This window comes from Tamandua tetradactyla, chromosome 2 (genome assembly GCF_023851605.1).
Source record: "Tamandua tetradactyla isolate mTamTet1 chromosome 2, mTamTet1.pri, whole genome shotgun sequence".
Lineage (NCBI taxonomy): Eukaryota > Metazoa > Chordata > Mammalia > Pilosa > Myrmecophagidae > Tamandua > Tamandua tetradactyla.
In genome coordinates, this window is record NC_135328.1 from 61,423,903 (window position 1) to 61,436,624 (window position 12,722).

Here is a 12,722-nt window from a genome sequence, read left to right on the forward strand (position 1 = left end):
AAGCCATGTCCCAGAGAGCAGGGGTGGGGCTGGGTGCTCAGAGCTTTCCCTCCAGCTCCCTCCAGACCTCCCATGCTGGGACTACTGTCCCCTCCCCTTGTCACAAGCAGAGGCCCAGTGAGGGAGACTGGGAGCCCGGTGCTGTTGCTTGTAACCACAACTGTCACCATGGCTGGGTGGGAGTGGAGTGGGGTTGGGGGTGGGCAAGGGAGGCAGGGGAAGGTATGGAGAAGGGGTTGCACCTCTCAACCACCCCCCAGGCCCCGTGTATCAGAGCTGCAGAAAGGTCAGCTGAATCCTGTCTGGGCCTATCTGGGCAGGCAACTCTATTGCGCTATCACTGGGGGGGCATAGAACACCACAGAGCCAGTGAGCCACAAGTCACACAAGCTTTGATGCGGAGACCACTTCCCCTTCTGTGTAATGGTGGTCCCTTTAAAGGGAGGAGGGAACGGGGAGTGTCAAAGGCCAGACTGTAACAGGCACTAGGGAGCTGCAAAGGGAAGTGTTTAATGAGCAGACGCCAGCGTGCATGGAAATTGTATTTCACACTCCACTTAGCAGCCTGATGCCCGGATTGGATGGGAAAGGGGGGGAGGGAGGGTCTGTTGCAAGTGTATATGTGTGTGAGTATGCACAAGTCTCTGCTCACACATGCTTCCTGCTCCCTTCCTCAGAATCACATATCATACACACACAGAAACACAGAGAGAGAGAGAGAGATGCTGATTGAGGCTTCACAGTGGGATCAGAATAGAGCTGTGCTACCTATGCAGCCTCCCTGGGGAAGTAGCCTGTGATATGGGACAGGAGCCTAGCTCCCTTAGAACAAATAGTTCTCTCCCTGGCTCCAAAACCTTTCATGGTTCCCTGCTGCCAAAGAACCAAAGTCCTTCGGCTCCAGCATAGCATTTCAGATCCAAAACAACCTCTTTAATCTTCCCCAAATGCTTCTCACACAGTCCTTTCAAGAAGGACCTAGAGCCTGATGGCTCTGGCGTCTCATTCACCAGCCAGGCTCATATAGCCAAGTGCCTCTAGGACACCTCCCACTGGTGCCCCTCGTGCTTCTTGTATTAACTTCTAGTCAAACCTGTTCCTCTTCTGCCATTTCTTCCTTCTGTGGATGCCCCACTGGGTACCCTGGACCAGAGTCCCAGGCAACAGCATCAATTCTTCCTTTTCCCCAAATCCAATCGGTTGTTTCATTCTATTGATTTTACTGCTTCAACAGCTCTAAACACTATCTTCTCACTTCTATTTGAACTGCCCCTGCTCTAGCACAGCCTTCAAGATATCTCATGCTGTAGCCAGAGGATCTTTCCAAGACACACATGTGACCATAATACTCCCCTGCTCAAAATCGTTTAATAGTTGGGCAGTGGAAATCTTAGGAGCCTTGAGAAGTGATAAACAGAGCTCTTCCTACAACAGCAGCTCCACACTCATCTTTTTAATATGTTGGACTCCTGTATTAAGACTTTATTTGAAGCACTAACCTACAAAGTCTAAGCTTCTTAACTTGATAGATAGGCCCACTCGTGATTGGGTACATATCTTTTTCTCAGATCCCACTCCCCTCTCCCTGTCTCTTACACCATGTTTGAAATGATGTGTGGCCACTCTGCTTGTATGTCATTGTACATGTGGCCCCCTTTGTGTCCTTCCTCATCTAAGACCTCATCCCTCACAACTCCCAGTGCAGGCATTGCTTCTTCTAGAATGATCTCCTTGACCCTTCTGCTCTTATTCCCCATTCAATACAATGTGGATGCCCCCACAAACTTGTGCACATTTAGCACACTGTGCTAAGTGGCCAAGAAGCCTGAATCTTAGTTTTACAAACGTATAGCTCTGTTCTCCTGACAGGATGGGTGGGAGAGCAGTCCATTTTCTGTCCAGTGTGTTCTAGTCTCCCTGAGATGTGCCCAATGAAAAGGATAATGCATCTTCTCCATGCCCCATTGCTCTTTTTCCTACTTGCTCTCTGATTTAGAGAACCTAAGCAAGTCGGAATAGGGGTGTTGGCCCTGGCCCCACCTTCTCCCCTTGGCTTGAGAAAGAAAGTCTGGTCAACCAGAGATGTTCTGTGTGTGTCCCCAGGTCTATCTGAGCTGGGAAAGCAGGGGCAAAGCTGCCACTGGTTCAGTATGATCATGGTAGGTCTTTGTCTTTTCCCTGGGCTTTAAAGTCTCTGCAAACATCCTCCTATGTCTGAAGACCAGTGGAAGTGATGAACTGGGAGGTGGACTTTACAGTGGAAAGAACTCCTGAAGCTGCAAGCTCTTGACCTTGACTTGAGGGGAGTTAGAGGAGGATGTGCCTCCCTCTCTCTGCTCTAGGTTCTGGGTAAAGGTGACAGCAGGATGAAGCTGAGAGGGTGCCATATCCCCTGTGCCTGGGAGCCTTCCCTTTGCTTAGACCTGACTGGGAATGAGATTCAGGGCCTGGCACAGGTGTCTACATGATTCCAGAAGCTCAGGGAAGTAGGTGGTAGTTGGGGTGGAGTGCAGAGCCTGTGTTGGGACTTTCTCATGGCAGGAGAGCAGAGAGAAATCAGAGTCCCAGTGCTGTCCAGAGTCCCAGTGCTTGGGAAACTTGGAGCAGAAAATGCATCCTCGGATTCTCTCCAGTCCTGCCCATGGAGTGAGAGTGCATAGTCTCACAGGGAGGCAGACCTCTGGGACACAGTGAAGAAAGACCAGTAAAAAAGTGGAAACTGAAATGCACTCTCAATGAGGTAAATTGCCTCCAGGCCAAGGTGGGAGACCAGTCAGTGTGAATTCTAAGCCCAGTGTCCAGGTAATGATCCCAGGCTGATCTGAAAAATAAAGGAGGTCCTACCTATCCACCACCTACCTATCCATGACTCTGGAGAAGGTGGTACAGAAGAGGTTCAGGGACAGACCTCATCTATCTCTGATCAAAAGGAAGGACTAGGCCTCACACTCCACCCGGAGGACAGACAATTGGCAGCAGTCACCCCTGCTGAGAGTTCCCCCAAAATCTAGCTTGTGTGTCTTTCTTGGGCTGCCCAGAAAGCAAAAGAGAGCCCCTGTGTGGAGTAGAGGAAGCCTACAGGCGGGGAGCTAGTACCCTTGACATAATCAGCAGGGGTCTGTTAGGCCCTGGAGGCTTCCAGCCAAGGCCTCTGAGTCACTAATCGCTACACGGAAGAGATCCTTGGCACTCCCAATGGGAGCTCTTACCTCTTGAGGACAGAACCTCTTACCTCCTGATTCTCACCTTCCCCTCTTCTCTGTCCCTCCTCCCCCTCTTCTCTGTCCCTTCTCAGACCCAGATCCTTGGTCTCTGAGCTGAGACCTGCCACCCCCATATCCTTGCCTGTGGCCTTTTCCTCCCCAAGGCCCCTCCTCCAATGGCTCCCAGACCTCCATGCTACTCCCATCCCCACTTCTCCCATCCTGGTTTGGTGCTGACCTGCCATACAGGGTCTGTGTGCTTGCCAGACTTGGGTGAGCTGCGGAAGGAGGGCTGGGAGTGGGGCTTCTTGAGGTTGTAGATGGCCACATTGCCGTCATAGTAGCCCACCACCACCAGGTACGGGTGGTCCACATGCATGTCAAGACACATGATGCCACTCTCACTGCTGAAGATGTATTCGGGGAAGCTGGGGTTCTTCATGCTGTAAAGCAGCAGCATGCCCCGGCTCTGCCTCATGAAGTCATCTGCCAGGAAAGATGGGTTGCTTCAGTTGGAGGATCCAGCCATCCTTCGGGGAAGCCCCCTTGCCTCTCTCCTATCAGAAGGACATAACCCTCCTCATCTCTGCCTGTGTCAGAGCACTTGGGATGCCTCTCAGGGCTTCATCTTCTCTGCCTGTGAAATGGAATCATGAGACTTGGCCTAGCCCCTCTCAGCATTCAAGGGAGGACCCAACAACCAGTAAAGATGACAAGGCTTATCTGAGGGACAGACAGTCATTCTCCTTATTCTCCCTGGGTATAGTAAAGAGGATGCAGGTTCAGAGAGTGCTAAATACAGAATATGTGTATGCAGTGGGCTTGGGAAGGGCTTCATATTGCTATACTCTGTAAATGCCTGGTTAATGTGATATGTGCCCTCCCTCCTGTTCCCTCACCCCAGTTCACCCTCACTCCTGCCCAGCACAGTTAAGGACAGGACTTTATCTTGGACTAAAATGGAATTGTCTGTAACGAGTCCCCAACTAGCCACCTGTGGGAATCTTCCCACCCGCCCCAACCCCACAATCCCCAGCTGCAGCCTGAGCTCTAGCTCTAGACATGCTCTCAGAATCCAGAAGCCCCAGGCCAGCCAGTCAGGCTTCCACAGGCCCACTCTGCCATCCTTCTGGCCTGGGCACAGCTTTTGGTGATTAACGATGGCTCACTCAGCAGGGATCCTCCTCTATGCCCTTCCTTCTCCATGACAGAGGAGTGCCTCCCACTTTCTATCATTCTCTGCATACTTGTGTCCATCCTGACATGCAATCACTGAACAGAACACAGTCCCTGCCCTCTGGTCCAGCTTTCCTGCCACCAGTCTAGTCCTCTGAAGACCTCTCAGAAGAGCTGGAGTTGGAGAGGTAGGAGGTGAGAGCAGCCCCCCATTTTGGGGGCCCTGTGCTGAGGCAGGCTTTTGGCTGAGATGAAGGCCTTCAAGGCTCTTTCCTTTGCACCTGGCAGCTGCAGAGACTGAGCCCTCCTAATAAAGTGGCCAGTTTTGGTGATGGACCCTATGGTTGGGAGGAAGAGGTAAGCACCCCTAACTTGACTAGTTTTGCTGAGTCTTTCTCTCTGTCTTACTTCTCCAGCTGCCTCTTACTCAGAGTAAATGACTGAACTGGGTTCAGGGATTATTTGGGCTGGGATCCATAGATGGAGGGCTCAAGGGATGAGCTCAGCTACTCCAGGTATCCTCATCTCATACACTCCATGCTGACTGAGAGTCAGGATTAGGAAGCAGGGAACAGTCAGGAGCCAGACTGGCCTTAGAGTTGGAAGCTGAGGCAAGCTGATATGCCCAGTAGAGCAGCTTTCTGTGGGAGAGCCCCCTTAGGGCTAATCCTCACTTCTGAGACTCTTGTCAGGAATCCTTCCCTTGGATCACTTGCAACAGAGGCCACATACGCAAGGACAGGATTGCCTTTGGGTGTAAGTTACCAGGGTCCAGCCTAAGCTATGGAAAGGGCATGCAATGCTTCAGGAAGGAAAATGCTTCTGCTCTGGGGAAAGTAAGCCTCCCAGCAAAGAGGAGGAGTTGAGGGCCTCCAGATCCCCTGGAGCAGATATTAGGTCACCCTGTGTATGCCTGCTCCATCACAAAGCCAGTAGGGACCTGGTCTTGAGGTGGAGGGATGGAGAGAATGGGGAGCTGGCAGTACCTCATCCTGTGGGGCTCCAGGATGAGCCCTGAGGGCTTTCAAAGGGAAAGATCTACAGCTGGCTGAAGGCTGTGGCTTTCCCATCAAGACCATGAGGGGATTGAACTGGGCAGTGGGACAGTCACATGTATTTCCTTTTGTTCATTAAGCAACTCCTGAGTGCCTTATCTGGGCCTCCCATTGAGCTAGACCTTGCAGGGACAGAGCCACTCCACTCTAGACATGAGCTTACTTTCAGCAGCCCTTAGTCTGATGAGAAAGACAGACCCTTCAGATGAATGAAGCAAGGCCCCACAATGGGTAGTCAAGGTACTAACAATCCTGCCAGGCAAGAGGTGGGCCACTGATACCCTTGAGGTCCAATATGTCCTTGATGCCAGGCAAGACTGACCCTGGGTGAGTGGATAAGCAAAAGACTGAATGAATCAGTGGGTAGGTAGACAACAGATGCTCAGACTGAGCATCAGTTGTTCTCCTTATTGTACGAATGGGCAAAGATGGGCATGACCTCACACTTGCTCTTAACTGTGGCACAGGACCTGGCTCCTTGAAGGGTAGCAGGTGATGACCTGCTTTCTCTGGATAAATCTCAAGTATCCCCTGCATGTATGAATAGAGTTCTCATGACTAGTGGAACCAAGAAAGAACGGAGGAAAACCCTGGGCTGGCTTAGTTGCTCTGTATTGAGGATATCTCTGACTTACACAACCACTGGACTAGAAACCAATCATATGGTCCCCCAACTTTATAAATTGGTCAACTGAGGCTAAGAAAAGAGAAATGTGTCTCTCTCCCAAGGGGTTTGCCACACCCAATATTCTCTTTTTTTAAGCTGAAATTACCCTACTCAGGGTAATGGCACTAATCTGGTCTTTATGTGAAGGTGGAGAAAGAAAGAGAAGGGGGAACCAGATTCCATGGGGTGGAGATAACTGACAGAGCCAACCTAACTGATTCCCTTCAGGATCTGGACTAGAGAATGTGTAAGAGACAGGGGACTCAAGCATAAGAGAGAACGACTGTGCAGAGAGAAGCATGGATTTTGTGAGAGAGGGCCACAGAAAACAACCAACCATATGAAGGCCTTAAAGCCTGCCTTAGGTTCCCAGACCCCATACATCATAATGATAAGCCCTGCTTTCTTAATCTGATTTTAGCCTCTTGTTATTTGCAACTAAATGAGCCCTCTAGCTAATTATGGCTAGATTATGGAATTCCCAAATTCTGAGCTCTTTCTACCAAACCACACCAGGAAAGCAGAAAAAGCCCTCCTTTAACTGGGGCTTCTTCACAATTCCAATTTATTCTATGCTCTCTTTATTCCTGAATCCAGTGATCCCTATGAGAACTCACTGTTCTGTTCTCCAAGTATGCCCAGTATGACATCACAGCCAAACCCCCAACAGTCTCAGCATGCTTTCATCCTCCAGATGCCTAGCTTTCCCAGTGTGGCATTGTTATACAGACCACTTGAATTCAATATTGACAACCTGGCTCAGGCCTCCAATAGTCCCAGCATATATCTCATCTGATCTTCCAAAAGTTCAAAACATGACATCACTGCTCAGACTGCTACTAGCAGTTCTACTGACATCACTTTTTCCCAGCCCTCCAACATTCCCAGTATGATGTCACCAACAGGCCACCAGCAGTTCCAACAAGACACTGGTATCAAGGTTATCACAGTGCTTCAATTCCCAGGGAGGGCTAGAATTCTATCAGTCTCAAGGCTTGCAGAGGGCAGATGGTTTTTGGGCCCAGAGGACTTTTGTCCTAAGTTCCACGAACTCACTGGCTTCTCAGAGTAGGGCTGGAGAATCCAGTGACACAGATGGAGGCTCCCAACCCCAGTCTCTATAGTATAAAGAGACAGAAACTTTGAAGTCTTGAAGGAATCTCTGGTTCCTCAAGGCCGCAGAAAGGAAAGGAAGAAGAGAGAGGGAGAGAGAGAGATGGAAAAATAAAAATCATCTGGTCTGCAACTATGAGACAGAGTGAGGGGGCTGTTGGCGAGGTCTGGGCCCCCTGCCCCACTTTGTGCTTTTGCCAGCTTCCTTAAGCTGCACTATATTCCCCTCTCACAATGCTTAGTGAAAGTCTACTAGCCCTGAGATCCCACTCCTCCAGGAGGCTTTCCAGATCATCCAGCCACCAGGGCTCTCTCTTTTGAGAGCACCCCCCTCAAGAAACTGCTTGACCCATGTCTCATGGGTTGTGAGTAGGTCTTGGCTGTCTCTTAGCCTGCCATCAAAGGATGCAGTGAGCATGGCCTGGAATGGCCTAGCAGGCTTGCTTTCTCTGGTGATAGGATAGCTTCCTGCTAAGCCTACTCTGTTGGATAATCTCTAAGGCGTCTCCTGACTCTACCCTTAATGACCCCCTTAATAGAGCCAGATGCGGCAGTTCGGAGAAAGCCAAGGTCTCAGGCAAGGGGAGCAGCAGGGAGAAGTGGCTTAATTCCATCATAGACCAAAGCTTTGGCTGACTTCAGCTTCTTCTGCTAGAGCCCTGGCAGGGCAGTGCACAATAAGGAGCATGGACTGATGTCTTCTAGAACTGGCAACCACAGTAAGGTCCTCAGCATCAGCAGTTCCACTCCTGCCCACAGATGACAGCTGTATATCTTGGGGACCACTCTGGAAAGTTCTGACTGCCAGGAGAACTCTGAGCAGGCAGAGGGCATGCTGGGGCATCAGGCTAAAGCCAGTGGTCAGTACAGAGAAAGCAGATGCCAAGCTTCAGTGACAAAGATGCCAAGCAAACCTTGGACAGCTGGCCTCGTTCTCTCTTACTATGGCATTTCAAATGAGTCCAGCCCAGGGCAGGTTCCAAGGAAGCAAGCAGCTGTTTAATGACTCCCTTTTAAATTATGCAAGAGGCCTTTGGAGCGGGAGGTATAAGGTAGGCAGAAAAAATGGCCCCCAAAGATGTGCATGTTCTAAACCCTGGAACCTGTAAACATGTTACACTGAATGCCAAAAGGGATTTGCAGGTGTTATTAAATTAAAGGCCTTGAGATGGGGAGATTATCCTGGATTATCCTGGTGGGCCCGATATAATCACAAGCATCCTTATAAAGTTAAGAGGGAGGCAGGAGAGTCATGGAAGGAAATATGATAACAGAAGCTGAGGTCAGAGTGATGCTAATACTGGCTTGAAGGGTGGCCACAAGTCATGGAATGTGAGAGGCAGTTCCTAGAAACTGGAAAAGACAAAGAAATGGTTTCCGTACTCAAGCCTCCAGAAAGAATGCAGGCCTGCTGACACCTTGATTTGAGCTCAGTGAAAGCTTTGGGACTTCTGACCTTAAGAACTGTAAGAAAAATGTGTTTGTGTTAAGCCACTGTGTTTCTGATAATTTGCTACGGCAGCAACAGGAAACTAATACAGTAGGCAATCAGGAAGGGTTATTCAAACTACTTTGAGGAATCAGAGGAAGAGGCCCCCGTAGATGGCACTTTTTCCTGAGATAGTTCAGAAACAGGCCCTCTAAAAGTCAAGGGATGGATTCAGTAACCCTCAGCTCTTCCAGAGACCATAAAGAAACCCGCTCTCGGCTTCCCACAGCCTTGGCCTGCCACCTTAGACTGCAGGAACAGAGATGCCCCGTGTGTTATGATTTTTGCAGTCCCCAAAGGCAGGGTACCAGCCCAAGGCTGCCCCACGCAATGTCATCCATTGCTAGAGGGTTCCAAACCTTGAGCGTGACCAGAAGGCCATGGTGCCAGGCTGGGCTCAGCCTCCTGGACAATTGGACTGTTCTCAGCACTCTCATGCGACTAGAAGTTGTATTTAAACAGCATGGGGAAAAGAGAGCAAGGCCTTGGAGATGGAATATATCAAGTGGGATATTTAATTTGATTTAGGGAAAATGAGGCAAACATTTGAGAACCTACATAACTAACCAGTAATTAAACTAACAACAGGAATGCCCCTGCACTACAACCCTGCAAGCACAGTGGCCTTTATGGACTGTATTTACAAAGAGACCTGACAACATAATTAGTCCTGTAAATTGTATGCAGCCTGCAGCCGAGGAGTGATGGATTTTGTGTGCGGAGGATGAACGGAGAGAAATGAAGTGGATGAATTTCCATTTTCAGTAAATGAAATTAACACTGTTTAATTAGTGAAGCTGACAAATAAATGATCAGGAAAGATTTAAATCTCTACATGTATTTCTCTGGCCTGGGCAGACTCAGGGACAGGTCAGGATGCAGTGGGACAGAACAGGAGTGGGTTCAGTCCTGGGGCTTTGGCCCCTTTTGAGGGTGCTGTCCCCAGGGGGAGCCTCTGCCAAGGAACAGCTGGCTCCCCTACCCTTCCAAGAAATAGTTTACTGGGAAGCTTCTTGCCCCAACGCCTATGATAGAAGGTCAGGACCACCCAAAGTATCAAGGATCTTTTCCTTCATCCTTGCATGACAGGCCATGTGGAGCCCCCAGTTTGCTGCTATGAACCAGCTAGTGGACTGGAAAGGACCCTTTCAGTACAGCAGGCTGACATAATTGCATCCCAGAAGTTCTAAGTATCTGCTCTGCCTGGTCCATGAGCCATCTCTTACTGACTATAGTTCACTTTACACCAGCCCCACCCCCAACCCCTTGCGTTCCTTCTTCTGCTTTCATCCACAAACAGCTTCTTTTTCCACTCTATTGGGAACACAGAGCCTGGATTAGGGGGCACCCCGTTCTCTTCCCTTTAAGCAACCCGGCATGCCCAACCCCTAGTATACAGCAGCCATAGAGGGAGGCAGGTATGAATGCTTTTGTGCTGATTCAGGCAATTGCCTGGACTTCCTTTTCCTCACTCGGTTATTCCTAGCTTGGCTTTAGCCAAGCTTCCCTAAGCCAAAAATGGAGCACTGGCTCCAGTCCTTCGCAAGGTACAAGCCTATCCCTGCCACAGTCTCATTTGGCTGGATCATAGAACAAACATAAGGGAATTCCAGGCAAAAGAATGTTTACTGGTTCTGGCTAAGGTCCCCAAGATTAAACCCAACAACACACCCAAATTCTCACTCCAGCATTTGTCATCAAGAGGCCAAATCTGATTATGAGGGCTGGTATCCGGGAACTTCGAAAGACAGTGAGATGGATGCTGGTGAGGCCAGCTGCTCTTCACACAACCCCATGCAGTGACCAGGGTGCCCTCTGCCTGCCTCAGCTTTGTCCTTATTCTTCCACAGAGGCACATGGGCCCTGAGGTACCCAGGAGCACAGGACTCCCAAGGCAGACCTCAGCAGTGAATGCAGAGGCCGTTCTTAGTCTCAGTTTGTTCTGACAGTGCTCAGGCCTCTGCATGATAGCACTGAGACACTAAAGGCTCTGGACAATCAATGTGTGTCTGAAAGCTGCTCAAATACCTCCTAAGCGGGCAAAATAAGCAATTGCAATTACCATTACCACCACCACTGCCAGTACTGGGTCCTATTCTCTAAGTGAGTAGGTAAGGGCCTTCTGTTGATTCCCCCTCTGTCATCTCAGACCCCTTCTCTGCTCAGCCCCCCTGAGCGTACTGCAGAAAATTTAGGGTAACCAAAGACAAGACAAATCAGCAGTGCCTGTCCTCTATGGGTGGGTAGTTCTTACAGGGCACATTTGTATCTTTTCTCTCAAGTATGCCTCATACATGGCTGGTGTCAACCTCTCCATATCACCAATGATGAAACCAAGGTTCAATGGGGCTTCTGACCCCTGGTTACCACTGGAAGTGACTTTCCAGCCAGAGGGTCTGCAGTGGGCACTACCAGACATGTGGATGCTTCTAAAAGGACCTATGAAGGGCAAAGAGACTCTTCCTGAGCAATTGCATGCCCAAAGGAGGCTGCTAGGCCTGGAAGGCTGAGTCATCTGTTCCTGGGGGGTGGTTTACTTTTCTCCACCGTTTCTGGCTAAGGCTGCTCTTACCTGGATAGCCTCCTCAGGACTCTGACCAGCCAATCCTACTTCTGGTCCTGGGGTAGGAGGAGAATGGGGCTAAGCTGAAGCAGTTTCTCCTCCCACCTGCTAGGTATCCTCTCCCCACCTTAGTCCTCTGGCACAGAGAGCCTAGGCTGAGATCAGCCTCACGGGGGGTCCACATCTACTCCAGGAGGGCCTGCCCAACCCCCAGGCCCTGTTCCAGGCCCAGTAGCTGCAGTAGAGGAGGAGGAATGTGCTAGGTCCCTGCCAGAGGGGGAGGGTGCTTCCTGCTTGGCAGCAGCCCACCCCAAGAAGTGAGGACACAAAGCCCTCATTTAGGGCATCCTCAAAGGCAGCCTAGAACACGAGACTGGGAGAAGGTCCAAGGACTCCTCTGTGAGAGGAATGACAAACACCAACTCTTCCTCGCCCCGCCCCCCCCAATCCCCACCCCACCACCCCACCACCCCTGACCCCGTCAAAGTTTGCACAGACAGGCATTCGGGGGTGCAGAGCCTAGGAGCTGGTATGCCTGCCAGGCTGTAGTGGCTTGGAGGAGCGAAAGGTTTTTCTGTTCGCAGAAGCCAATCCTCCAAGCCAGAGAATAAGCCATTAGCAATGGGGTGTTGCAGCTAACATGAAGTGTGGGGCCCTCTCCTGTTTAGAAGGGAGAATGTCCAGGCCAGAATAAAAGCAGGGGCTTCTGTTGGGACCAAGGAACATGAAAGGAAAGCAAATTGCCCAGGCAGTTACCACAGTGCTGCTTCCCTTCCTCGGGCTTGTTACTGATAAGGGTGGGCAACAGTGGTCTCCCAGGGCTCAGGGGCTGAGTGTTGAACAGCAAGCAGTTGTCCCCACCCTCACTACTCCAGGGCTCCCAGATGGAAAGGAAGGCCTGATGGAGAAGCAGAAAGGGGGACCTCCAACACTGCCCTCTCTCAGCCCCCACATCCAGTCTACCTGGTCCAGTCTATCTATTAAGGCTTCTCAAATCCACTTCTCCATCCTCACTCCACAGCCATGGCTCATATCCTGCCCATCCTCCTAAGTGGTACCTGGCCTCCAGCCTCATGCTTACAATTCCTCCCTGCACTGCTCATATCGTTGCCATTCTCAAATTCCCTCCATGGTCTCCCCACTGCCCCCAGGAAAAGGTCCAAGCTTCTTGGAATGGCTCACAAAGCCCTTTGGAGCTGACCCTGCCCTTCTGCACAGTCTCACTGCCTGCCCTTCTCTCATGCCCCCCAAACCTTCGCAGATGCTGGTCCCTCTGCCAGAAGTGCTCTCCCCTTCTTTCTTCACCAGAATAACTCCTTCAGGTCTCAGCTCGTTATACTTCTTTACCCAGCACAAATTGCTTGTATGTTTGTTGGTCTTCTCCATTAGACCCTGAGTCCCCTGAGAGCAGCAACCAAGTCCTGGTCATCTTTGTATTTTTCACATCCGGCAAAGA

The 12,722-nt window shown here is 50.5% G+C and overlaps 1 protein-coding gene across 2 annotated transcripts in view; it reads right to left on the reverse strand.

Moving 5' to 3' along the window:
• The window catches only part of DNAI1 (dynein axonemal intermediate chain 1), a 66,949-nt gene that overhangs the window by 9,172 nt on the left and 45,055 nt on the right, over positions 1-12,722 (reverse strand). For both annotated transcript variants that reach the window (XM_077147881.1, XM_077147882.1), the window contains exon 13: positions 3,442-3,689. In XM_077147881.1, the coding sequence (XP_077003996.1) occupies positions 3,442-3,689 (248 nt within the window). The remainder of the gene's footprint in view (positions 1-3,441; positions 3,690-12,722) is intronic.